Source organism: Electrophorus electricus, chromosome 2 (assembly GCF_013358815.1).
Source record: "Electrophorus electricus isolate fEleEle1 chromosome 2, fEleEle1.pri, whole genome shotgun sequence".
NCBI classification, from domain to species: Eukaryota; Metazoa; Chordata; class Actinopteri; order Gymnotiformes; family Gymnotidae; genus Electrophorus; species Electrophorus electricus.
The window spans coordinates 21,882,449-21,909,005 of record NC_049536.1 but is presented as its reverse complement, the minus strand read 5'-3'; the positions used below and the strand labels follow the sequence as shown (position 1 = coordinate 21,909,005).

Genomic DNA, 26,557 nt, shown 5'->3' with positions numbered 1-26,557 from the left:
TGAGTCCCTTTTGCACCACGCGCCGTCGGTAAGAGACGGAACCGGCAGGGAGAGGCGACGTCACATAGCGATCAATTGAAACGAGCAGCGCGGCGGCCGTAGCACAGAAACACCGTGAGAAGAGCGGCGGAGTCTGCGGCAGGTACGGTGCTGTTCAGGACGCTGACGGAGGCAGTCGGCGCGTTTCGGGCTCGACCCGAAACGCTCGACTGTAGCTGCGCTGTTCGCGAGCGCAGCGCGATTAAATCGCGCGTTGGGTGTCTCCGGGGCCTCGGGAGAGACGGAGGCCTAGATTTACCGCGCACGGTGCTAGCTAACGTTAGCCAGCCCTCCGCCGAGTTCAGGTCGGGTTGGCTTGGGCTGCTCAGGTGAGCTTACCGAGCCGCGCCGGTAATATGAGCGGATACTCGTCAAGCGGCGCGGTCCGCCGCAGTGTGACGCGTGCCAGCCGTTGTGGGGCCGGTGTACGGGGTTCAGGAGCCGTGTGATCTCACGCTAAGAAAGCCGTTTCTTGTTTGTTTCCCCTTTTTCAGGTGCCTAAGCGACTACAGCAGGAAAGATGGCGGACGACCCGAGCGCAGCAGACAGGAACGTGGAGATCTGGAAAATTAAGAAGCTGATAAAAAGTTTGGAAGCAGCCAGAGGGTATGTGGATAATGGCGGTGGACAGTACGACGTCTGAGGATGGAGGAGAAATGTAGAAAGTCTCTGTGTCGATAGCTGGAGACGCATTTGAGCTGCGCGGACTGATGAGTTGCCCAACTTAATAGCTTGGTTAGCTGCTAGGCCTCGGTAGGAGTTACAGGACACTATCCCCAGCTAAACTAGCTAGCCGGCAAATAGGGTGGAGCTCACCAACTGTTTATTGGAGACTGTCGAAACTTTACAGAGACAAAACACTATTTTGTAAGAGTATGCCCTGTAATGTATGTGGTAAAGTGGAATCTTACTTTGACAAGCTGGTTGTCTTGGTTACGTTAGCTGTCCAGCTAGTTAGCTGGTTAGTTAGCTAGCATAGCTAGTTAGCTAACCAACAAAGGCCCCAGTGAACTGGTTTCCTGTGACGAATGGTTCAGATCGCCCAGTAGATCATCTAATTATAGATCATCTAATTACTTCTAGCTGTGCTCACTGGCTTTAGCGGAATAAGGTTGCAAAGCTGTCGCGATCCAAAATGAAGCCGTTATCATTAGCTAGCTAGCTGGCTATGTTGGCCATTTGTAGTGGCAGTGGATTGCGCCATGAGGGTTTAAACGCTCCTGTATCCGGCTTTACCTTTCGCTAACTTGGTGGGAAGCAGTATTTGTCTTTAGTTTCCTCTATAATGGTTAACTGACACAAAAAATAGCTAACACCGCTTTGCTGCTAATCGTGTTTGAACATGGCATTTGTATGGTTAGTCCACTTAAGGTTGGATGTGGCAGTTTGTGTATTAGACGAAATCTGTGATGGTAAATAATTGAACCGTTTATTGACTTGGCGCCTGTGTGTTTGAATACACCCTGCCTTCGCTGCTAGGTTGCTGTGTGTAAGTGCAACGTCAGCGTACTCTTTTTCACGCTCCGTTGCTTTTTTATTCTACCCCTTTTTACAGGTAGTTATGAGCTGAGGACGGTGTGTCACAACAGTTTAGTCCTTCATCCAAGGACAGTTTGTCTCTCTCTCTCTCTGTGTGTGTGTGTGTGTGTGTGTGCGCGCGCGCGCGCGCGCGCATTTGTCCTTTGAGTGTAGGCAGCATGGGGTACTATATAAAGTTAACGTGGTTTGTAAGGCATGTGTGTTTGGAAACGAAGAAAACTATACTGAGTCAGTATCGTGTAACTCTTGTTACTCTGTTGTGGTATTTTTATGTTGCAATTAAAATGGCCTCTTTACCAGTTATTTTTGTGAAGGGAGAGAAGTGGGGTAGGTCTTAAACTGTGTGCAGGAATATATGTACACATGTGTACTGACCTCTGTTCTGTTCACTAAATGAATTGGCTAAGTGAAGAGATGACTGATCTTGTTACATTTTTTGCCCTTTACTCTGAGGAGCTGATGGCACCCGCATGACCCTGATCATGCCCTCAGTACTGTGTCTTCCGTGCTGTCTGTGTATGTCCGTGTGTTTCAATAACAAACAGGATCTTTGATGTCTACTCTCTGTTTTAGCAGCAGACAAATCCGTGTTTATGTATACCAATAGCAGAGCATGCCCCACCCCACTCGGCCAAGAACAGAGCAGTGCTTGCCTTGGCCTCAGTTTCACCCTGAAGCACCTGTAGCTTCAAAACTAAAAACTTTCAGTTAATTGTTGTCAGCAACTGATTGAGCCTGCACTGGCTACAGAAGCTGCTGTCGGTGTCTTGATGGTACTGTCCAAAAAGTGAAACTGTTTTTTGAAGCCTGGGTCACTGTTGTCCCTTGCCTATATATGCCTATTTATGAATGGAGCAAATTAGTAGTACTCTGCAGAGGTCAGTGAGTGACAGGTGAGTAGGTGAGTTTATGTACACCCTGTTTTAGAAACAGAAATCTGTTTTATTGTTGGACCACTCTTCTAATTTTTAGAACATGGTTTGAAACATTTAGCTGAATTAACATCTATGAACTTTTCTCTTTTTGGTCTGGCCACCCCCATGTTGTCCATCAAGTAAATAGGAACTGTTAACACTGGATGTTTTGTGTCCACATGTTCACCAACAGAAGTTGGTGTTATGGCTGTTTAGTGGCTCGTTAATTGTCCTAGGCTGCTTTTGGATGGGCAGGTAAGGGCTGGCTATCTGCAGGAGGTTAGTCAGGCTTTGGCCAATTTGCCCATGGCCTGTGGTGGAGATGCTCAGGATGTTTGCCCGTGGTCTGCTTTTTAGCAACCGTGCTCATTTTAGCCTCCACAGTCTTTATCTGCTGTGTATTAAGAGGGTCAGAGCCACAGAGCGTCACACCTCGTGTTGTGGTTTGTGTGCGTCACACCTCGTATTGTGGTTTGTGTGTCTCTCAGGAATGGGACCAGTATGATTTCGCTGATCATCCCTCCTAAGGACCAGATCTCCAGAGTAGCCAAGATGCTCGCTGATGAGTTTGGCACAGCCTCGAACATCAAGAGCAGAGTGAACAGACTGTCAGTGCTGGGAGCCATCACCTCAGTACAGCAGAGACTCAAACTCTACAACAAAGGTCTGTCTGTCCTTCGGAAAGAGAGTGTGTGTGTGTGTGAGAGAGAGAGAGAATTACTGCTGGTCACAGGGGTCTTGCTCAAGTTTGTAAAGTGTGGGAGCATTTTTTGGAATTTAAAAGAGAATTTTCTGATCTGGAGAAGTATGAACATTCACAAGAAGCTTTGGGGGAAAGATTTGTTCTTTGGAGGGCAAAGTAAGATGCCGATATCTGACATTCCCTTCAAAGAAGAAACAGGAAGTTGATGCGTTATTCTCTGATCTGACAGTCTTCCACAAGCAGACGTGATTCCACATTTTCTCTCTCCATTGTACAGCTCCTGGCATTTACAAACCGCAATAAAATTCAACCTCGAATTGCTGGAAATGTTTTTTAGAAAAAAAGATTGTCTCAAAAAAGGTTCATGAGAAGAGGAAGCAAACCAAACACCAGCACTTGCCTTTCACTTTCTCACACCTTTATGCGCTTAGCTGTCTTTTAGATTAAAAAAAATATACGTATATATATTTCTATTCTGGTATTTTGAATCTTTTTGAAAATCTCAACAACTCTAAGTGAAAGCAGAAACGTTTGATTGACACTATGTACTTTTCTTAATTTGATTTTTAAACACTGACACCTTGCTCAGTTCAGTTATTTAGACATGATTCATATTTCTGTGGTTGCATTATGGTTGCATTTCTTTCTTGCAGTGCCCCCTAATGGTTTGGTAGTGTACTGCGGCACCATTGTGACAGAGGAGGGCAAAGAGAAGAAGGTCAACATTGACTTTGAGCCTTTCAAACCCATCAATACCTCGCTTTATCTCTGTGACAACAAATTTCACACTGAGGTACACCGTGTGTGTGTGTGTGTGTGTGTGAGTGAGAGAGGCAGTGTTGAGTGAGAGAACTTCAAGTGTTCTAACTTGGCATTCTTTTGTGTAACGATGCATTTCAATACTTCCCTTGTGGCAATGTGCACTGGTTTGAAGAACAGAATTGCTCGCCTGTGTAAGTCACATAATCCCAATGAGTAAATTGTCTTTAGGTTAAACCTCCACAACTAAATCTGTGTCCGTGCTCCGCATAGCTCCTTATGAAACGTGCGACACACTTGCGCCGTTCATGACTCCGTTGTTGCAGTTATCTGAGTATGGAAAAGCTTGTACTTGGTCGTCAGAAGCAGGGATGTTTAAGGGATGTGCTCAAACATAACCCCCCCCCCCCCTCCAGCTCTCCTGAACATTGGTGAGGAACACACAACTCCCCCCATTTTGTCTTAAAGAAGCATCTTGACTATCTTTTGACTTCAGATGGGCCTCGTTTAAAGTACGCGAACATGTTTAAAGTGCAGTGTTGCTGTCCTCCCGCAACACGGGTATAACGGCTGACTTTGGACTGAAGCACTGTGGTATGCAAAGTTGTTTTTGCCCCTTTTGTGTGCTAGAAAAAGAGGAAAATGTCTTGCTATTGCAGCTAGAACTCTCCCCCTGCAGTGTTCTGCCCCAGGCTCTACTGTCAGGTCTCTGTGGTGTTCGTAGCACCATGTCCTCCTCCGCCGTATCCATTACCTCCCTGACTTTGCAGTGTTATGACATCAGACGCAGTTGTTCAGAGTTGTACACAGAGCGCCACCTCACTGTCCTCTGGTTTTGTTTCTGCGTCCCCGTTCCTCTCCCCTCCAGGCTCTGACGGCGCTGCTGTCCGACGACAGCAAGTTTGGCTTCATCGTGATCGACGGCAGCGGCGCGCTGTTCGGTACCTTGCAGGGCAACACCAGAGAAGTGCTGCACAAATTCACCGTGGACCTCCCCAAAAAGCATGGTACGAACTCCCACCATCGCCGGCTCCCTGGGAACTGACCCCGGATCAGCTGAAGGGCGCCACCGCTGACGCTGCTTTCTGTGTCTGTGTGCCTGCCAGGTCGGGGTGGGCAGTCAGCCCTGCGCTTCGCCCGTCTGAGGATGGAGAAGAGGCACAACTACGTGCGCAAGGTGGCGGAGACGGCCGTGCAGCTCTTCGTGTCCAACGATAAGGTCAACGTGGCCGGCTTGGTGCTGGCCGGTTCGGCCGACTTTAAAACTGAACTCAGCCAGTCCGACATGTTTGACCCGGTACGAGTAACATGCTACGACACCGAGTTTGATTCACTTTACTGTATGGGGTTCAGCTGTGTGTTTCTGTCAAGATGTTTGGGCTCATTATATGAGTACATTCACAGGTTTTTTTTTTCCCCCCTCTTTTTTTGGTTTTTGGCTTGTGCACACTTACTAGCCAGGAATGAGGCACAGTATCCGTTAATTGCTCCAGTCTAAGTCCATTCTTTCTGCGGTCGCCACCGTGAAGATAGATTTTCCCATTACTCGGTTCCCCTAGCGCTGCCTGAAGGTCAGACCCTCGATCTAATAAGTTCTGTTGGACCTTTTTGCAGTCGTGCATCCAGGGTCTTAATGACCAGGCCGTTTGGCTCCCTCTCTACCATCATCGTTCCTTACCACGCCGCCCTCAGGGCTCATTCCTTTACTCAGAATCAGATCGATACATCATTGCAGGGTGACGTAACCTCATCCACCGCCCCTGCGGAGATGCAAGACCCCCCATTCTGGAGTCTTTCACCTCGTTCCTGCTTTCGATGCGCTCTCGACTAGAGTGCTGAGGTTAAACAGCACTCTGACCTCACACTCGTTTTCACGTTCCCTGCGTGTGTGTCTAGAGATGAGTGAACCGGGGTGTCTGCTCTCCTCTCTGCTGACAGAGCTGGAGAGTTTGGCTGTAAGGACGATTAACCTGCCTTAGCTGCACACGGTACTTATCGCAGTATCATTAGTGTCATAATGGTTCGTGTTCATTACTGTTCAATTACTGTCCCGTACCTGAGCCACGTTTGGAACGCACATGCACTGAGCTGGAACCCCTCTACTCCGAGGCTGAGCTAGGAGCCCAATGCGCCCTGCTGCTTCCACACGAGTCCTGTTTCCCACAGTGGCGCCATAGTGCTCGAGGGCCAGAGCAGGGTGTCGCCCCAACCCCTGGACCCCTCCCACACTAGCTCTTTAAAAACCGCAGCCCTTAAACACAGTGTATGCTACTCAGAAGCCCATCCTGGTGCAGTTCTACAGCACTGCCTGTCTGTTCCTGCCCCACAGAGAGTGTGTGTCGCAGGTGAGGTGCTGTCCTGCCTTACTGGAACGTGTGATTGTTTGTGATCGGATGCAGAGGTTACAGGCGAAGGTGCTGAAGTTGGTGGACATCTCTTACGGAGGAGAGAACGGCTTCAACCAGGCCATCGAGTTATCTGCTGAGGTCCTGTCCAACGTCAAATTCATCCAGGAGAAGAAACTCATAGGTGTGTGTGTGTATGCGCTCGCACAAAAGCATTCATCTGTCTGCAAATGTAAATTACAGGGGAAAATACCACTGGTAAACCAAGTTGGCTTTTTTAAATTTAAAAAAACAAAATGATAGTAGTGATGGAAGTGTTTGTCCCATCCATGTACAGTAATGTGATCGTGATGAAGTTCATGAACAGGCCGGCTGCTCTGATGGTGTCGTGCAGGTCGGTATTTTGATGAGATCAGCCAGGACACGGGGAAGTACTGCTTCGGCGTGGAGGACACGCTCAAGGCCTTGGAGATGGGAGCTGTGGAGATCCTTATTGTTTACGAGAACCTGGACACCATGCGATACATCCTCCGCGTACACGGAGCTGAGGGCAACGGGGCAGAGAATGGTATCCACCCCCCACCAACCAATGAACTGTGCAGTCACAGGGCATTGAGCCCCTGACTACAGAACAGCAGGCAGTTGCACCCCCCCCACCCCCCTATACATGCACAGACCTTCACACCATTGTCTGTTGTACCAACAGGACACAGATCATAAGGTGTACATTTTATCCAAAGTGATTTACAATTATGACTGAACAAAACTTGAGTAATTGAGGGTTAAAGGTCTTGCTCAGTGGGACTTGAACTGGCAGTCTTCTGATTACTAGTCTATTACCTTATCCACTAAGACACCACTGCCCCACTACTTCCTCATTAATGTAAGCAAACAATTCTGAGGGCAACTTTTCTCTCAGCACACATTAGCTACATGACCAGTTACCCTACAAGTAAAGGACAGACGAGAGCTGTGAGCACTTGCTACGAGATGCTTCCTCCTGCGCTTGTGGTGAGCTCGACGCGTTTGTCAGCCACCGTGTGAGAGCAGTGTGGAGGCGAGGGGAATCGTGCAGAGCAGCTTTGAAACCCTGAGGCAGGGCCAGTTGTCTTTAACACTTTATCAGCCAGCAGATATGTGTCTACTCTGGGTCTGACCCTGACCCAGTTACCCACCACACATGCAGGAGGGCGGGTTTAATGGGCAAAGACCTTTCGCTCGCAGGCGTGTGGCAGCATTAGCATAAATGCTTTCAGAGGGAAAACAACTAAGATTTAAAACTATTTAATTTTTTTTTCTTTTTTTCATTCCCCAAAGCATGTTTTAATGTTTGTCTTACATTTTTGTCTGTAAAACCACAGCTTGTTAGAGCTTTGTGCCCTCTTGTGCTTTTTGTTCCAGATGAGAAGACCATTTATTTAACACCAGAGCAAGAGAAGGACAAGTCCCACTTCACAGACAAAGAGGTGTGTGTGTGTGTGTGTGTGTGTGTGTGTGTGTGTGTGTGTGTGTGTGTGTGTGTGTGTTTGTGTGTGTGTGTGTGTGTGTCCACGCATTCACTCCAGAGCTGAGCAGAACGTCAGCTTGGAACTTTGATGTCCTGCAGGCCTGCACCTGTCCGTACCAAAACATGTTTAAGCACGCTGAGCCGTCATTTTGTTCCCAAAGAGCCATGTTGTCCGTTCACATGAACATAAAACACCATACTGCCAATTATGCAGAACTTCTGAACTGATGTTTTGTGTCTCTCAACATGTGTGTGTGTCAAGACGGGACAGGAGCATGAACTGATTGAGTGTATGCCGCTATTGGAGTGGTTTGCTAATAACTATAAGAAGTTTGGTGCCACGCTGGAGATTGTCACAGACAAGAGTCAAGAAGGCTCACAGTTTGTCAAGGGCTTTGGAGGAATCGGAGGTGAGGGCAAGTCTGTTGAGTCACGTTCCCTTTTAGTATGCTGCTTAAATTGGATCTGGAGAGGGGAAGGAAAAAAAAAAACCTTTAAAGATCTGTTTGGCTTAATACATGCGAAGCTCTGTAGTTACTGATCCCTGAATTATTCAGAAGCACAACTTCACTATATGAATCTTTTTCTTCTTGACTTAAGCGCATCTCGCTGTGTCTCTGTCTTTAGGTATCTTGCGGTACAGAGTGGATTTCCAAGGGATGGAATACCAGGGAGATGACGACGAGTTTTTTGATTTGGATGACTACTAGGTAGTCGGGGACTGAAAACGGCAAGATGAGCGGAAAAAGAATGAATGAATGAATGAAGAAACATGGAAAGAAATTCATCTTTCTTTTGCAGCAAGAGAGTGTGTGTGGACCCTAATTAACCGCAAACACACACACACACACACACACACACACACACACGCGCACACACACACAGAGACAGACACAGACAGTATCAGGTGCTGAAGAGGCATTAACTGTCTGTCAGTTGAGTGAGGGACAGAGCCCTTCATGAATAATGAATAAGCCCCTGCCTTAGAGAGCTCTAATTGGATAGGACTTTGCCTCGTTTTGGTTTCTTCTTCCCCTTTGAATTGAAGCGACAGCACGTGCCCAGGATGCAGCTCTGCTCTGTCCAAGGAAGAAAGGTCTTGGACTCACTCCTATACAGAAATGGATTTTTCTTTGTTACCCATCTTTTCCTTCCTCTCTCCTCCTGTCTCCCCCCTTTTTTTTTTACTGGCTGCTGCTGCTGTATTTTATGACAGTGTGGGATTTTTTTTACCTGGGTTTCTGTAGCGAATGGGGGGGAGGGGGGAGGGGGACGAAAATGAAGTATTAAATTGGAACTGCTTAAAACCAGCATCTCTTCATCTGACCTGGTTTATAGTACATTTCTGACAGTTCTGAGAGACGTAACGGCATGGCGTACAGTGTCTAATGTGCCCTGTGTGTGGAGGCCTGTTGGTGTCTCTTCTAAGAGAGCAGTGCGTCTGCGGCTGTTCAGTGTTATCGTGGTATTCTTCCTTCCCTTATTCACATTTTTTTGATCACTAACTGCTTCATACGCCAGTTGCACAAAATTAGGTTTTAAGAATTGTTAAAGCCATAATCGAGATTAAATTTGGTGTATTTCCATTATTTGATACAAAGTTGAGCTCCGTGTCCCAGCTACCCTTGTTCACCCCCCCCGTTGGAATGCGCATTGCTGAGAAATACGGCTTTAACTGGAGTCGGGCCATAGGGAAGAAAATATTTCTGTGAGGCTTTAATCATTGAAAGACTTCTAAAATAAAGCTTGGAAAGTTGGATTTAATCTGGAAAGGTTTACAGGGAACAGAATATTTTTCATTAGAATTTAAATGGCACAAAATCAACAAAATGCCTTTCACTGCCATTGTACTGCCTGCAGTTGCTAGAAGTTGTCTCAAATTGACTTCCCATAACGTCATTTAATTCAATCTATTGTGTTCCAGCACAGTGACCCGTGAGCAAGCTTTCTGCAGTGGTTATCCCTTGTTTTACTAGCGGTCACCTTTGCATGACGTTACACAAATGTAAGACTCGTCTGTAAACACGGCGTCGCTCCTGATTCTCTGTGCTTTGTTGGCTATGGCTCTGCTGTGACAGCAAGGCCGTTATATGAAACCTGAATGGAAGAAAAAAAACTGCTGAGGTAGGAGTTACAGTTTATTTTTAAATAACAGGTGTAATGTATAATTGAATTCTGTCGGATTATCCTGCGTACATGACTTGGTGCTTTCTGTGTCTGTTCCGAAGCTTCCCTGTTGAAGCAGGAATAGCACCTTTTCGTTGAGCGACTAGTTGGTGTTGAAATCGTCCCTGGTGTTAACGGTGTTTAGAGATGTGGACACGTATCTTGTGCTAAGACCGTACACCCCTATCCTTGAATTTAAACCTCATTAGTACTTGATCAAGCACAAAACTCTAGAAGCAACTCGCAAATTCTTAAGTTTTACTTAAATTATGTAGGCAAAACATTTGGCAAGCCCCCTGACGTGGAACAATAGACCATGAGTGACTAGATTTGCGATTGAGGAGAATGGCCCAGAAATGCAGATAAAATAATTAGACCGCAGTAAGTTATGCCTTAATTGGGTTTGCTTTGTGTTCCTTTGTGGGTGCAGTTGTTAGCGCTGCACCGGAATCTTTTCATTTTGTAGTCGTGCAGCATCAAGAATGTTGTTAGAAGGCTGAATATCGGTATGGCTAAGTTTATTTTACTTTATGTTTTACATGGTGTGTATTCCTCTAGAACGACAGTTCATCTTTTCATGTTTTCCCCCCTTTTTTTGATCAGGAAAGGCTTAACAACACACTAAAGAAAGGAGTAAGGGCAATGATTTCACTATCGCGCGCCCATTCACCCGGTTGGGCTAATACGTTTAGTTGCCGCCGCCTTCAAATTCTCACGCGATATGCGCCCTCGTGCCAACGACGTCGGAGTGTTTGTAACGCATAGAAGCCAGAATCGACAATCAACAATAAACACAGGAAATGATATAATGAACACGTCCTTCAGTACAAAGGTTCTCTCCGATACCAACGAAATAAATCATTTTTTTACATTGTAACTTGTAAAGTGCAGTGTTTTCATTTGCAGTGCCATTCTGAAGGATAAGTGTGATCTAGGTTTGAATGACCAGAGCAGAATACGAATTTTGCCGTCTTAATTCCCGTCTTGGTTTTAATTTTGTCCGCCTTTTTTTGATCACACACACACACACACACACACACACACACACACACACACACACACATATACATATATATATATATATATATATATATATATATATAACTATATATAATTACACCAGATATACATTTGTGATTAAAAAAAAATATCTTAGAGCCAGTCATTGACAGCTGTTTAAATTCTAGAGGTTTCACTGCTAATTTCTAGCATGCCTAATTTATATATATATATATATATATATATATATATATATATATATATATATTTATATATATATATATATATATATATATATATATATATATATATATATATATATATATATATATATATATATATATATATATATATAATATGCGCAGTGAAATCTCGCGCCTAATTCTAACAGCCATCAATGAGTGGCTCTTTAGGATGTTGCAAAGGTAGCTCACAAGTTCCCACCAGACCCTAGTTTTGAAATTCGTCTCATAGAAACCAAACATTTTCTCTGTCAAAACACAGAATATAAGTATAATTACAACCAACGATATCAGGACATGACATATTGAACAAGACAATTTTCAACGAGATACGTATCATTTACCATAATAAATGATGGCGCTCCTGGAGAAGATAGCCTATGTCTTATTCAAATGTCATCCTTTGATGTCCCAAAACAGTGATACGGAATATTAATTTAGTTAGGGTGCCTAGGTAGGCCTTCTGCTGTAGCTGACTTCACCTCACTGGTTTCCATTTTCGCAGTGAAAGGCAGACGGACCAGCAACATGGAGCCGGAGATGGAAGACAAAACGCTAGAGTTAATGGTGAGCCGAATACTACATCAACACAAATACCGTGCTAAGGTAGTTACGGTGCCGTTAGGAGTTATCACGACCTGTTTTGAGCCCGTGTGTGATTTCAATAGTTTCTAGTAAATAAACTCCGAATGCAGTTCGTAACGGGTGTTCGTACTAGTTAGCCCGGGAGCGTTATTTGGCTGTCTATCTATCTAGCTGTAAATCAAGGGTCACTAAAATTGATGTAGTTAGCTAGCTAGGTATTTCCAACTGCTTGTAAGAATATCACAGTGATTATTTTTTACGTGTATTTTTATGAACAATAGCTTGTCGGAGTAGGCGGCGGAGATGGGAACATTACAGCCGTGTCGCAGAGATGCGTACGTCCGTCTTGTTGGTCAATATTGAAACCGTGGCCGGTCATTGCGGTGTCGCTGCGCCATTTGACCATGTAGTCAGCCAATTTTCAACAGTTTATCTCCTTAACTTGTGAGCTGGCTCCTACTCTCTTAGCGTTAAGAGTTGGTTCTGCTAAATACCGCGCTGTCTTTACTTATTAGTTTCATTTCATTCTGCTGCGGCGGAGGATGTGATGAAGAGTTAATTTCGGACTGGCAGGATCAAGGCGGTTGATGAGAACACACGGACGGATGGTTCCTCACCCCGCTAGCGCCTGCGTGCTCTTACCCGTCCACAGTGACCGTGCAGGGGTTTGGGTTATACGAGAACCCTTTCCGACGCTCGCAGACTGGGCTTGTAGCCAGCCCCGAGTCGTGCTGATGTGATTATTGATGTTCTTGCCAGTGCTTTGTGGGCGATTAGCCCTACTACGTTGTTACTTATATAGTACCTTAATTCAAATTTAAAGTTGTCTTTCTTCTTCTCATTCTTTTATTGTTGGTTTTAATTTATAGTAATTTGATAACTTGTCATGGCTGTCAAATGTTTTTGTGCGTTTGTGTAAGGTACTTTGGTCTTGCTTGTCCTGTGTATTTAGTTTCAGTCTGAAGGGCAAGGATGAGAATTCCTTTGTTTACAGTTTCTTCGTGCAGTTTCCAGTCCTGCTGTAAAGACTAACCTCAGCATATGATGTAACACCTCCCAACCCCCGGCACACTTGGCCATGAGCAACACTACATCTCTTACAATACAGTCAGAACTAATGTTATTCGGTTAGATTTGGATTAATCCAGCACCGAGACAAGCAGCAGGGCCTTTTAATGCTAGTTAAACATATCGATATGTTTACTGTTTAGCCTCAGTAGTAAAAGGATGTTGCATTCTTTGTGTTTGTACATTTGTGATCTGCTGTCCCATCCAAATACACCCACTTATACACTCAGACATGATGCTGAAATAGCTCTGTCATGCGTTTGACTTTGGGCGGGGTTGTATGTTTGTTTGTTTGTATCCATGATGTAAACGTTAATGTAAATAGTAATGTTGCCCACTCTTTGGGGGTGGAACAGGAGCGGGTGGCTACTCTGATCCTTTATTTGACCACACCCTCTCCCATGCTATAATTAATAGGTCCTAATGCTTAAATGGTGTGTGTGTGTGTGTGTGTGTGTCTAGCACTGTCTGCAGGTGTGCAGGTGGGTTTGTGTATGTGTCTGTACGTATTTGCTCACTGTTTGTTGCTCTAATACTGTTTTTTTTTTTCCCCACTTCTCCTCTTCCCCTTCTGTCCCTCACTCTCGCTTCACTTTTTACTGCTATTTCTACGCACTTTCTTCCTTCCTTCCTGTTTTCCTCTCTCTCGCTCACCGTTTCTCAATCTTTTCATCAAAATCACCTCCATGTTGGGACTCTTTCCTCCCCTTCAATATTAACCCCCCTTTTGCTTTCCCCTTAACACTTTCATGGCTCATTGCCTCTCTCTCTCTCTCTCTCTCTCTCTCTCTCTCTCTCTCTCTCTCTCTCTCTCTCTCTCTCTCTCTCTTTCACACAGTGCTCTTTGCCTCGCTCTCTCTGGCTGGGCTGTTCTTCGGTGGCAGAGAGCCTGTGTGCGCTCAGGTGTCTGCAGAGCCTCCCTACTTCCCGGGCCCACAACCAGGTTCTGCTCCTCCTCCTCCTTCAGTATTCCCCCTGTATTCCTCCCCTCTTTCCTGTCTTCTTTCTCTTCTGGTCTCACTCCACCCTCTCACCACCCTTCAACCTATCCACCCACCGGGTTCTCCACGTCACGCCCGCGCTCTCTCCTCCCGCCGATTGCCCATAGTTTGTCTCTGCCCCCCACCCACCCACATCACCTGCTGCTCTCTGCCTGGTTTTCCACGGCCTGTCCAGGCCTGCCAAGGGTCCGTTTGAGTGACGCATAAACCAGAATACTCACCGTGGCTCTTTCCCTGGTCCTTCTGTATGAGGGAGTGTTACTCGAACGCTCCCTGCCTTTTTCCCCAGTGTGCTTTCTGTGCTGGTCATGTCTGTAACGCCGTACGAGAAGAAATAGTGATATTGAGCGTCTGTGTCCTATGGGTCTCTTGGCTCTGGTCTCCTGACTGCGGGAAGTGGTGAGCATCACAATAATTCCCACAGTGTAGCAACAACACCGGTAGTGTTATGCAGGATAAAGTATTCCCAGTTAATCTTGTCGCTATTACCAAAACAATGTCAGTTATTTTTGCAATGGGTTTCTGGCTAAGACAACAGCAAAATGTACCACACAAATTGATTTCTCTGTTTTTGTGAACAACATTGTTCCCAGACGGCCATCTTAAGTAGACCTTCTGTCACGCAGACTGCTGGTGGGCACTAAGTGTGCATCAGAAACCAAATCCAGGCTTAGCGTGGGACCCGAGACCGAGAGGTCTTTTAAGTTCAGTTTGAAAGGATGAAGGGGAGCAACAGTTGAGTATTTGTTGGGTTAAACAGTTCCAGCGTTTGGGACTAATTGCGTGTCAGGACTTTACATACATTCTTTCAGTGTAAGATTTCTGGATTATTGTGACAGGCTGTTGTAATAGAACTGAATGTGAGTTCAGCGAAACAATTGGAGAAGAGCCCTGCGGCGTCTATGGCAACGTACCCCGCGTGTTTGACCTACCACGGCAGTGGTGCACGTCTTTCACGCTGATGTATTTTTGAAGGGGGTTGAAGGTTGAAAAGAAAATAGTAATATCCTTAGGAATTTTCCTGGGTTGTGGCGGTCTGATTCAAACCAAATGCAGCAATCGTTAATGATGTATTAAGATTACTGTTATGCTTTTTATTATGATTTTGTTATTTGTTACCATGGCTAGCCTTAGCAGGTCTACATAGCAGTGTTCTGTCTGTGTTTTCTGCCATGGCATTGCCCCTTACTAGGAGATAGCCAGTTGTGCGGGGTGCAGAATAGGATGTGCAACAAAACTAAGCCTTGATCAACTTCTGTTTTCGTTGATGTGTGTGTGTTTTGACTGTGTGATGCTGTCTAGGTCTCACTATTCAGTCTTCCTGCGTACCTGCTGCTGGAGCTCACAACACCGTCCTGTCTTTAGTATGCGCGTGTCTCTCTGTCCACCTGTCTATCTCTGTGTCTTACTGAGCCGCCTCTCCGTTGTTAAACGATCGCGCAGAACGTTCTTCTCTCCAGTTGTCATAGTGATTCTGAGTATGGTGTAAAATGGCTTTGTGCGTGCCTGTGTGTCTGGGTCATAGCAGCATGTGCAGAGTGATGGCATAACGATCACAGTGTTTTCTGCAAAAAGTGGGCATGAAATTATAGACACTTAAAATGGACAGCTTTAGTCATCACACATTTGGCAAAACATGCATTGCAAACAAACATTTATTAAGCATTTACATCACTTTTGAAACGGAACCTCAGTCGCTGCTTTGGGTCTGCTGGCTCCACAGCGTTGGACGTGGGCGTCGGCGTGGGACCAGCACCGCCTTCCTGTTTGCCTTTTCTTCCTCTGCTCAAGTGTCTGCATGCACGTTTTTAAGTTGTTTGTGCGTATGCGCGCACGTGTCCACGTGCCCATTTACTCCTCAAGCCTGCCCCTGGCTTCCCCCGCTGTGTGTGTGCGCGCTTACGTGAAGGATTGGTTGGGGCGACATCCCTTACTGGCGTTCGAGGTTTCTAAGCACGCTGTGTACTGGCGGAGAGGGGGAGTTTGAACTCTCTGACTGCTCGCAGCGGACAGCTGTAATTGTCTCCCACACACAGTCAGAGAACGGTACATTTACACGGCAAGCCGTGCTCCCACTCACCGAGGAGGACAGAGCCCAGCTTCTGACCTCCATCACCCCTGTAGCTCCTCTAGGTCTCCTCTGCTTATTCACGCCTCCGTCAGGAGGTCCAGAAGTAACGTCTCTGCCCGGGGCAGGAGAATGTTGCACTAAATAGGCCAGGCTATTATTGCTGCCTGCACAAATCGCATTTTAACCTTTGGTAAAAATGTTCGCCCTCTGCCCATGTAGGTACAAGTGGTTCATGTTATTTATCAGCCCGTGACGTGTCCTCTGAAGACTTAGCCTGGAAGCAGCAGCGCAGGACAGGATATCGCTTGCACGCCTTTCTGTCCCCTTTGTTTTATTTCCTCCTGCAACATCAGTGCTAAGTTTGTGTCCTGCGTGATGTGCTCAGGGTGTGTCGTTTTGATCATACTTCCCTTGTCTGAACCCTTTCATTCTCTCTTTTACACTAAACCTGCGTACATGTTAAAGAGCACGTGCACACACCGGCGTTTAACGCGCTCCCTGCTTTTCCTCTCCCCGCGTAGAACTTGACAGTTATGGAATCGCAGAATCTGACCGATGACCTCTCACCGAAGAAGACCACAGTCTTTAAGGTGTGTGTGTGTGCGCGCGTGCGTGTGTGTGTGTGAGGGAGGAAAAAAGAGAAGACAACTGCTGTTCTGTCGTTCATTTTCTTTGTGCATTTCGATGAGTTGGTACCTACCCGTGCTAATAAAGGTAAGTTTGCGAATAAGCCAGTAGATCTTTTAATAGTCTCTCAACAGCTAAAGAAAAATGTGCCTATCAGCTCCTGTCTAAAATGCAGAAAGACAGTTGTACACATTTTAGGTAGTACATTGTTTTATGTAGAGGTGTTTTTTATATGATTGTTTGATTGTATTAATTTGCTAGCATATGATGCACCAGTATGTTTAATGACCTCAGTTAAGGGAGAGGTTTGTGAGTGTTGTGTTGTCCCAGTGGTAAGACTGAGACCAGTCTCTCTCTCACGTGCGCCTCCTGCTGTCCAGCTGGGGAACGGCCCTCTGTCCGGCTCTCGCAAGCGCTCGTTGCGGGCGAACTTTGAGAAGGAGAGGGAGATGTGCATCCAGATGTTCGAGCAGTGGTCCGAGACCGAGCAGCTGGAATTTGTGGAGCATCTCATCTCGCGCATGTGCCACTACCAGCATGGCCACATCAACTCTTACCTCAAACCCATGCTGCAGAGAGACTTTATAACCGCGCTGCCAGGTATATACGTACATACACACTTCTTACCTCAAATCCATACTACAGAACTGCACTGCCAGGTAGCACAGTCAGGTTTATCATGTATCATAAACATATTGTCTTATCTTCTTATTCTGTAGAATAAAGCGTAGAAGTAAGAAGATACAAGAAATAAGAATTTTTTAATTGTGAATGTATTGTTAGCACACTGTGATCCTGTTAAACAAATAAAAATGCCCACAATCCTCTCTTGCCCTCCATGTATGTCCAGCCCGAGGTCTAGACCACATAGCAGAGAACATCCTGTCATTCCTGGATGCACGTTCTCTGTGCTCAGCTGAGTTGGTCTGTCGGGAGTGGCAGCGTGTGATCTCAGAGGGCATGTTGTGGAAGAAGCTCATAGAGAGAATGGTGCGCACTGACCCACTGTGGAGAGGCCTGTCCGAGAGACACCAGTGGTGAGCGCACAAACACACACACACACACACGTACGTATAGGATGATCACACTGTGGAGAGGCCTGTCCGAGAGACACCACTGGTGAGAACACACACACACACGTGCGTATAGGATGAACACAATGTGGAAAGACGCGCGCACACACACACACACACACACACACACACACACACACACACACAGGTTAAACCATATGACACAAGAGTCGGTGTCCTGAGGTCTTACTCCTGGTTCCTGATGCAGACATGGGACATTCTGATTAATTCCCTCCACTTTGCATAATCTGCCGTGATTTAAGTAATTGTGTGCAATCAAGACGCAGAGCAGCTCTCCCCCAGCACCCAGCGGTCTCTGAAAGTTAAACTAGATAACATTAAAGCAACACGATCATGCTGGTTGCTGAGGTAGTCAGTAAAGGTCATAGTAGTTATGAGGTTGTTTTTTTTTTGTTTTTTTTTTGCTTCTCAAGCATCAAACCACCTTTCAATGATCTTTCCTAACTGGCCTCTGATTGGTCCGCAGGTGACCCCACGAGATTGTGAGCGTGAGCAATAGTGCAGTCAACAGCCTTGACCTTTTTGCTATAATTTCAGCAAGCACCCCGATCACACTAGTTCTGCTTTTACGCCTCTCACCCACCGTGACTCTCAGTGAGGTGACGGGAAGACTGGAGCAGTCAGAACCTTCTGGATTAAGAGTAACAGAAGAGAGCAGCATTAAGGTTGCAGTGTCCTTCCAACGCATCACCTTAAACTACCTTGTCTGAAGCCTTCCATAACCATTTACATTTATGGCATTTAGCTGACGCTTTTATACAAAGCGACTTACAATTATGACTGAATATAACTTGAGCAATTGAGGGTTAAGGGCCAACAGTGGCAACTTTGCAGTGGTGGGGCTTGAACCAGCAACCTTCTGATTACAAGTCAAGTACCTTACCCACTGAGCTACCACTGCCCACAATGTTTACAGTTACAGAATTAAAAATGCAGAGGGGAATTTATTTGGGGAGTGGTGTCAGTGTGAAGGAAAGTACCGGGACAAAGAACGCATGTGTTTGTCGGTTTCCTGTCCACATCCAGGGAGAAGTACCTGTTCAAGAACCGCACAAACGAAGTGCCTCCCAACTCCTACTATCACTCGCTCTACCCCAAAATTATCCAGGACATTGAGGTGAGTGTTCTGTACCGCACTCGCCTTGACCTTGCGTTTCCTCTCAGGCTCCAGTGACGGGTGGCCTGGGCTCGCTCCCCAGCCTGGCTACTGCCGTGTTCTCCGGGTCTCGCTCACTCTCCGTTCCAAAGGCATGCACGTTGGGTCAACCGGAGCCTCTCAATGGCCCCGGCGCTGGTGCTCTGTCATGGACTGCCGCGCTGTCCAGGGATGGTTCCCACCTCGGTCCTGCGCAGGAATCCGGAGGAATTGAGGAATGAGGAGGAATCCGGCCCCCGGACCTGGATTAAATGGTTTAGATGATGTTAGAAATGTTTAGAAATTGTGTATTGTTATTGAAATAACACCGAGTTTGATAGAGCACAGATGAGATCTGTAACAAGTCGGGTCCACGCGGTCCAGTCATAGCAGTTTTTTCAACCCAGACCATCGAGGCGAACTGGCGCTGTGGCAGACACAACCTTCAGAGGATTCAGTGCCGGTCAGAGAACAGCAAAGGGGTCTACTGCCTCCAGTACGACGATGACAAGATCATCAGCGGCCTCCGAGACAACTCCATCAAGGTGGGTGCTAGTCACCATGCGGCCCTGGATCGGTAACCTTTCACCTGCGTAGAATGAGCTCGTGAACTTTCAAATACTTTAATCAAACTTTTCTAACATGTGCAAACTTGCTCTTTCTTTCTTTTTCTCTCTTTCCCTCTCAGATCTGGGATAAGCACACTCTGGAGTGCCTGAAGATTCTGACCGGTCATACTGGTTCAGTTCTGTGTCTGCAGTACGATGACAGAGTTATCGTGACGGGCTCCTCCGACTCAACCGTCAGGTACCTACGCGCGTACACGTAGAGGATTAAGTCGTGACTGACGGGAAATTTTTGAGAGTATTCGAACATTGCAACTATTTCTGGACTATTTCTGGTCTTAAATCTACCTACCTACATGCGCAGCTCTGTGTTGGAACACTCTGTGTTGGCAAGACTCTGATGGTAGTAATACCAGCAACACTGTGTAACATCAGGTTCACCTTATGCCACTTTACAAAATTTTTTTTTTAAAATGGTGCATTGTCAGGGGATTAACCGTGTTCTGCACATGCATGTGCATAGTCATTTTAAATGAATAAGAAAACAGCACAACATGTGCATGTTAAACATTGCATGGTTGAATTTGCTATGTGAGCTCCCAGTCGTCGGGCGAACTACCTTCCGGGTTGGCCAGCGTGCCGTTTGAACCGTTTGAACCGTTTCTTTAATGCTGGAAGAATTATATCCCTAAGCATGTCAGACTGCTAAAGGATCTGTCTACAGTGGAAGCCAGAATTTGATGGATCTGACTATACATCTGACTTCATAGCACCATTTCAAGTGTGTGTGTGTGTGTGTGTGTGTGTGTGTGATGGAGAGTCTCACAACACAAATCAAGTGTAGCACAGTCACACACATGCTCTTATATATATATATATATATATATATATATATATATATTCTTTAATCGTACTCTCTCTCTCTCTCTCCACGGAAACACTTCACTTCCTTAGCAACCGTTTAGCTCCCTGACTGCAACTTTTTCCAGCGGCTGCTCCTGACGATATTTTCCTGCTTGTAGATTCTCACAGATTTACTTAATGGGAAAAGGATGTGTTAAAATAAGAGAACAAAAACTTGGTAATGGCTTAAAGCAATTTTACATCATCGGTGAGCATGCAAACAAAGTCGCTTTTAACTCCTTCAGCTGTAAACAGCTGTGTCACACTCACATGCAGTCCGCTCCACATATCGTTCGCGGTTTCTTGCTTTCAAAACTCTCGCTCACAAATAATCCAGACGGTAACGTGTCGTCATTCCTGCCAAACTAGCTGCATCTTCGCCCTAGAGATGCGCTCCGGGTTGTTGTGAGGCCCACGCGCTGCACGCGTGGCTCTGCAGCGAGCACGACTAGTCCCAGGCTGATTTCCTGTTGTTGGCCATCATTATGGTGCAAGTTCCTGTTTTAAACTGGAAGTTAAAGTCTCTCTTCCCCTTTTTTTTTTTTTTTTTTTTTTTGCTATCGCTCTTGCCATATTACCGTTATCTGTCCTTCCCTCCGTCCCCGCAGGGTGTGGGACGTGAGCTCGGGGGAGGTGCTGAACACGCTCATCCACCACAACGAGGCCGTGCTGCACCTGCGCTTCTGTAACGGCCTGATGGTCACGTGCTCGAAGGACCGCTCCATCGCCGTGTGGGACATGGCCTCCGCCACCGACATCAGCTTGCGCCGCGTGCTCGTGGGCCACCGCGCCGCCGTCAACGTCGTCGACTTTGACGACAAGTACATCGTCTCCGCCTCCGGGGACAGGACTATAAAAGTAAGGGAGTCGGTCCGCGTTTGAGTCAGTCGTTTGAAAAGTAAGGGAGCGTCTCAGGTTCTCAAACTGGTCCATTAACGGGGGGAGAATGTGGCTAGCGACCAGCAAATCGCCAGCTTGTCTAGACTTTTAACGAACTTGGACTTCAGATGGAAATCTGATCATTTCAGGGCAACTTTTAAGATGCATACTTTCATTTATAAGTGACAAATTTGAACACAGGTCCCTTAGAATACCAGTATGTGCTTACAACTAAACACATACTATACTCTGAGAGGTTGGAGGATTAGAAACAAATGTGTTCAGTTTTAAGCATAGGTTGGCATGGAAACCTCTAGGTTTGTGCCTTTTTCCTGTGTTCACTGGCTGTTCTTTTGAGCCTTGAGTACAGACCATTAGTAGCCCACTTCTTTTAAATGAGTTCTTGTGCCAAGATGCTTGCATTTATATTGTTAGACTGTTCAGTATGGGCGGAAATGTAATTTTACTGGTCTTCTAAGAGTGTTTGATTCTGTGTGTGTGTGTGTAGGTGTGGAGCACCAGTACATGTGAGTTTGTGCGAACTCTGAATGGACATAAACGTGGCATTGCGTGTCTGCAGTACAGAGACAGGCTGGTGGTCAGCGGCTCTTCCGACAACACCATACGGTGAGTGGTAGTGGGAGGGGAGTCAGGTTAGAACATGTGTGTGTGAGTGTGAAAGATACTTAATTCTACCTACACTATACTAGGAATGGAAAGTGTGTGAGCGTATGAGAGACATATTCAAATGGGACTATACATAGACGTTTACTAGGTATATAGATTCTGCCATTGATATATGTGTGTGTGTGTGTGTCTGCATGTGTGCACGCATGTGCATGTATCCTTGTTCTGCAGGTTGTGGGATATCGAGTGTGGTGCGTGTCTGCGTGTCTTAGAGGGTCATGAGGAACTTGTCCGCTGCATTCGGTTTGACAATAAGAGGATTGTTAGTGGAGCATATGATGGGTAACCCACACCTTCACACACATGTACATATAGGCCCATGCACATGCAGATATTTTGAGAGGCTGTTGTGTCTAACCCATACCTGAATGCTGTAAAATATGGTTATATAACTAACCACAAAACAATTTTTAAGTTTGTACAGTTTTATATTTTAGATTGATTGATTAAATAAAATGACTGTATATCATTAGTGTAAGTTTACAGATTATCATGGATATGGTTTCATGTAAACTAGTCTAAGTAGCAATATGATTTTAAATCTCGAGCTTAACGTCTCAGTCTGATTGTGACCAACGTGCCCGTCTTTTACACCGTTTCAGCGTGGAGTGGTGGTCCTTCGTGTGGTATAGACAGCAGAAGCTCCGTAAAGCAGTCAGACTCATTATTGAAAGTAGATTTTTTTTGTCCAAGTTCGTCACTGGAAATATAATATGCTTTTACTATATCATACAAAACCAAGAATGTGATATTACTCATATCTCCTGTCTCCACAAAAGAATACTGCACAATGTTTGGATTACAATAATAAACATTTCTGTCTGACATTTCCAAAGGCAGTAATATAAAGACAGTGGCAAGTAAAATGCTGTTGTTGTGTACAGCTTTAACAAAGCATTAGTCACACAGACTCTTTACAGTGACACTGTTGGAGAAAAAGTGATTAAGGCATCTGTTGAAGTTTGGGGGGTAACCGCATTAGCCTCAGTATTTAGCAAGGCTATAACAACAAGGCCTGTTCCTGTGACCTCTGTATGACAGATTATGGGGGGCGATTTATGTGAACGTTCCCACCATCTGCAAGTCCCTGTTTGTGGCCCTACAAAATCCTCCCACTGCCCCAACAACTGTGATCCCGTTTCATATTTCAAATGACTGCGCACCCTCTTAAAAGTTTCATGGCTGAAACCATCCTCATAAAAAGCCATTAGGTTCGTCTCTGTGCACGTGTGTGTGAGTCAGAATTTTGCAAGAATAACAACTGAATGGTAATGGCAGCCAAGAAGTTTTCCTTCAGGAACATGTTGGGTCGTGATATGAAAGAAGATAACGATAGCTTCTTTCACATAACGGCCTACGTGTTAGCCAGCCAGCCAGCTAGCTAAAATTGATTTACGTGATTGCACAATACTGCGTTATATTATGCTATGTGATTCAGAGGCATATGTGGAGAGTCCCATTTGTTATACCTTCACAAGACTCACCATGAGAGATCGTACATGACGTGAACAATACCAAGTTTGGATGCTCGAGTGTTACATGACGGGGTATTATTGGGTCTAACTTTAGCATTTATGGCCCACTTGTGTGTGTTTTATATATACACAAACAGTGTTCCATTGCCTTCTGGAGAGGACTTGGTTTGACCTGATGATGTTTAACATCATCTTAATATCTGAGAATCTGGCCCACACTGCAGGGTTTCAGTGATCATTCTGAGTAATGGATCATTGCATTGGTACACAGCTCTGATAGGTGTTTGCTTCTTATCTTTCAATTGCACACGCACTCGTGCGCGCACACAGACACACACACACACACACATCTATTTAGCCTGTTAAATATTTCACTTCTTGTCATCACCGCCCCCACTCATCACACACTCTCATCCATCTGTCTTATCTGTCTCTCTGCAGGAAGATTAAAGTGTGGGATCTGCAGGCTGCCCTGGACCCCCGAGCTCCAGCCAGCACGCTCTGCCTGCGCACGTTAGTGGTGTGTGTGGCTCCAACTGAATAACTTGCCTAATGGCAAATGGAAGTGCCTGTTTGGATGAATAACTCTTGCCGTTAGACTTTTAAGTAGTTAACACCTTCTGTGTTTGTGGGTGTTGGCTGTTTCTGTGTGTGTATGTATTAAGCATTTGTTGTTATGGTTACCTCTTGCAGGAGCATTCTGGGCGTGTGTTCCGTCTACAGTTTGACGAGTTCCAGATCATCAGCAGTTCCCATGACGACACCATCCTTATATGGGACTTCCTGAATGTCTCCCCCAATGGGCAGACGGAGGGAAGATCTCCTTCACGCACCTACACGTACATCTCAAGATAGCAGGTAGCCACACCCAAACCCTCACACACGAGCTTTTAATCCAAGGGTAGAGTAATTCAATCTCCAGGACTAAACTCACCCGTTTTCACGGGGGCTTGTCATCAAAAGTAGAAGGAATACTACAGTGCTTGACTCGGACATAATTTTTCCATTTATTTTATTTATTTTTGGTATATATTAGCCGTAAATAGGTTGACCTCAGATTGACACACACACACACACACACACACACACACATACCACCCATATATTCCTGAAGTGTCAGATATGATAGACACACACAGCTACACCCCTGTCTTTGCAACTCCAAATAACTAATGCTCATATCTCTGCAGCCTGTTCTGACCCTTATCTCTTCTCTCTGCCAGGTGCCTCTCATGTGCGCCAGTGTGTCCTGGGAAAGCTGAGAGCTGACTGGCTGTTGGCCGTGTCCGTCACGGAAAATTGGGGGCTGCCTCCTCTTTTTCATCCCTTTGGTCTGTGATGAGAAACTTCTCCAGTAACACTCGATGTGTTTGCCTCGAAAACGCGTACACACCGATGCTGAGCCAAAACGGAAATGCTGTCACACACATGTGCGCACACGCATACGTAGATGCAAATAGCGCACTGCACACAAAGATTTAACAGTTTTGCTCTATAATATTGCATTAATTCTGTATTCTCTTGCGCGCGCACACACAAACACACACACTCAGAATGAGGTTTATAAGCTTGAAAGTGTGTCTGTTGCCACAGTATTGCTTGGAAGACCTTTAGAATATAACATTAGGAAAAGCGTATTCTGAAAAACGTCACTAACCACACGTGTGTACATACAAAAGACACTGACAGAAGGCCGTTTTATCCTCCTGCCTTCCTCCACTCCGGAACTGCTGGCTGGGAACTGCGGAACAAGGGATGAATTAAATGCAGAGTTAGAGAAAGAGACTCTTGACAGATCTGCCAAGGAGGATGACGTGAATGGTCTAGATGGACAAGACTAGTGGAATAATGATGACTCAAAGCTGTTTCTCTCTCTCTCTCTCTCTCTCTCTCTCTCTCGTCTCTGGTCATAGACCCCTCTTCAGGACCAGGGACACGCTCGTATTTAGGCTGTGGACAATGTCAGTTATGAACTGGAAGAACTGGTTTTGAATTATTTGTCTCGTTTCGTCTTGTCTCATGGCTGAGACTGGCATTGTGTGCATGTGAGACAGTGGAGTCCCTATCTCCTCTAAAGCAGCTTCTGTTCTGCTTTTTATCTGTTGACTGATTTTTATTTATTTTTTGTTTTTTTTTTAAATTTAATTATACTTGTCTTCCCATTTTGTATGCTTGCACAAAACATTGTAGAGCTCTGACTTCCCGTCAGTGGCGAGTGTATTTGTTTCTCTGTCGTGCTCTTTCACACACTCACGCCTTCTCTCTCATTCACTCTCGTCTCACACTTGTGCTCTCTCTTGCACTCTCTGTCTCTCGCACTCTCTCAGGCTTTCTCTTTCAACACTGCATTGCCTCATCTCTCTTTTTCTGAACCTTACACCCCTCTCTCTCTCTCTCTCCGTTTACCTGCTTGCTGTATGGGGGCTTATTCTAGTTGTAAACAAAACTGTCTTGTCACAAATTGTGTATATTTAATTTTTTTTTTTAAGTAAAAATACATTTATTGTGAATAAAGTATATGAGCGTGGTGGTGTTTTGACGCTGAACTGTGTGTTTGTCTGGATTTATGCAGCAGGCAGTTTGCTTTGTGTACATGCAGTGTAATCTTGATTCAGTTAAGTTCAGCGTTTGACCGTTAGGAATATGCAGAGCTAATGGGAGTAAACAAAACCCACACTGAGCAGATACTCAGCAACCATGATGGCGAACCACAATGTAAGCGTTTCTCCTAATGGTCCACAGGTGGCGCTATTGCTCCATACTTTGGTTCTGTGGTTGGTGAACCACACGGGCTGCACTCATTTAGATCTGAACATGCCCAGACTTACCTACTGTGCCTCTTGTTGAAGGTATTTGAGTGATTAGATAATTAGAAACAGTGGATAAATAAAAATGTGCCTACAGCTGTGTTTAAGGTTTTCTGAGGACCAGAAACTTGCCAGCGTGTTTCGAGTAGTCCACGTCTGGAACCGTGCGACATTTATATTCAATTTGTTTCAGTTTCTTCTTTTTTAAAATCTGGCTCCGAGTTTTATTCGTGTTTCTCTAGCGTTGTTCAGAGTGCGCTATTCTACGGGTGTCGTCTGACAGGTCCTAACCGTGTGCCCCAGTCAGCCAGGGCGCTGTGTGAGGGTGTGAGGCCTCAGCGCAGGCTGTGACGAACACCGCGTGAAAAGCCCCGGTAACGGAGAGCGCACCGAGGTCGTGCGCTGAACGGCAACCGCGTTTTTATTTCTTCTCCCGTAACGCGTGT

At 45.7% G+C, this 26,557-nt stretch overlaps 2 protein-coding genes across 4 annotated transcripts; both read left to right on the top strand.

Annotated features, from left to right (window-relative positions):
- On the top strand, window positions 1-9,117 carry etf1a (eukaryotic translation termination factor 1a). Its single transcript, XM_027007164.2, has 11 exons — window positions 1-142; window positions 534-645; window positions 2,981-3,156; window positions 3,849-3,988; window positions 4,823-4,961; window positions 5,061-5,251; window positions 6,354-6,483; window positions 6,694-6,867; window positions 7,701-7,765; window positions 8,069-8,216; window positions 8,434-9,117. Exons 2-11 carry the CDS (start codon window positions 560-562, stop codon window positions 8,514-8,516), a joined length of 1,332 nt encoding a protein of 443 aa, XP_026862965.1. The 5' UTR covers window positions 1-142; window positions 534-559; the 3' UTR covers window positions 8,517-9,117.
- A 2,539-nt stretch (window positions 9,118-11,656) lies between these two features.
- fbxw11a (F-box and WD repeat domain containing 11a) lies at window positions 11,657-25,850 on the top strand. Of its 3 annotated transcripts, XM_027007161.2 has the most exons (14): window positions 11,657-11,780; window positions 13,705-13,809; window positions 16,460-16,528; window positions 16,946-17,165; window positions 17,416-17,602; window positions 18,686-18,776; window positions 19,202-19,339; window positions 19,483-19,601; window positions 20,872-21,121; window positions 21,651-21,769; window positions 22,001-22,111; window positions 23,746-23,824; window positions 23,998-24,162; window positions 24,528-25,850. In XM_027007161.2, exons 1-13 carry the CDS (start codon window positions 11,742-11,744, stop codon window positions 24,157-24,159), a joined length of 1,689 nt encoding a protein of 562 aa, XP_026862962.1. In that variant the 5' UTR covers window positions 11,657-11,741; the 3' UTR covers window positions 24,160-24,162; window positions 24,528-25,850. The 3 variants fall into 3 exon arrangements, with proteins under 3 accessions (XP_026862962.1, XP_026862963.1, XP_026862964.1); XM_027007162.2 differs by lacking the exon at window positions 13,705-13,809; XM_027007163.2 differs by lacking the exons at window positions 11,657-11,780; window positions 13,705-13,809; window positions 16,460-16,528 and adding an exon at window positions 16,543-16,652.
- The last annotated feature ends 707 nt before the right edge of the window (window positions 25,851-26,557 follow it).

Coding starts and splice junctions, on each gene's coding strand:
- etf1a (XM_027007164.2), top strand. CDS start 560: ATGGCGGACGACCCGAGCGCAGCAGACAGGAACGTGGAGATCTGGAAA. Junction 3,157..3,848: donor ACTCAAACTCTACAACAAAG/GTCTGTCTGTCC, acceptor TCTTTCTTGCAG/TGCCCCCTAATGGTTTGGTA. Junction 3,989..4,822: donor ACAACAAATTTCACACTGAG/GTACACCGTGTG, acceptor TCTCCCCTCCAG/GCTCTGACGGCGCTGCTGTC.
- fbxw11a (XM_027007161.2), top strand. CDS start 11,742: ATGGAGCCGGAGATGGAAGACAAAACGCTAGAGTTAATG. Junction 11,781..13,704: donor ACAAAACGCTAGAGTTAATG/GTGAGCCGAATA, acceptor TCTTTCACACAG/TGCTCTTTGCCTCGCTCTCT. Junction 21,770..22,000: donor TCTTCCGACAACACCATACG/GTGAGTGGTAGT, acceptor CTTGTTCTGCAG/GTTGTGGGATATCGAGTGTG.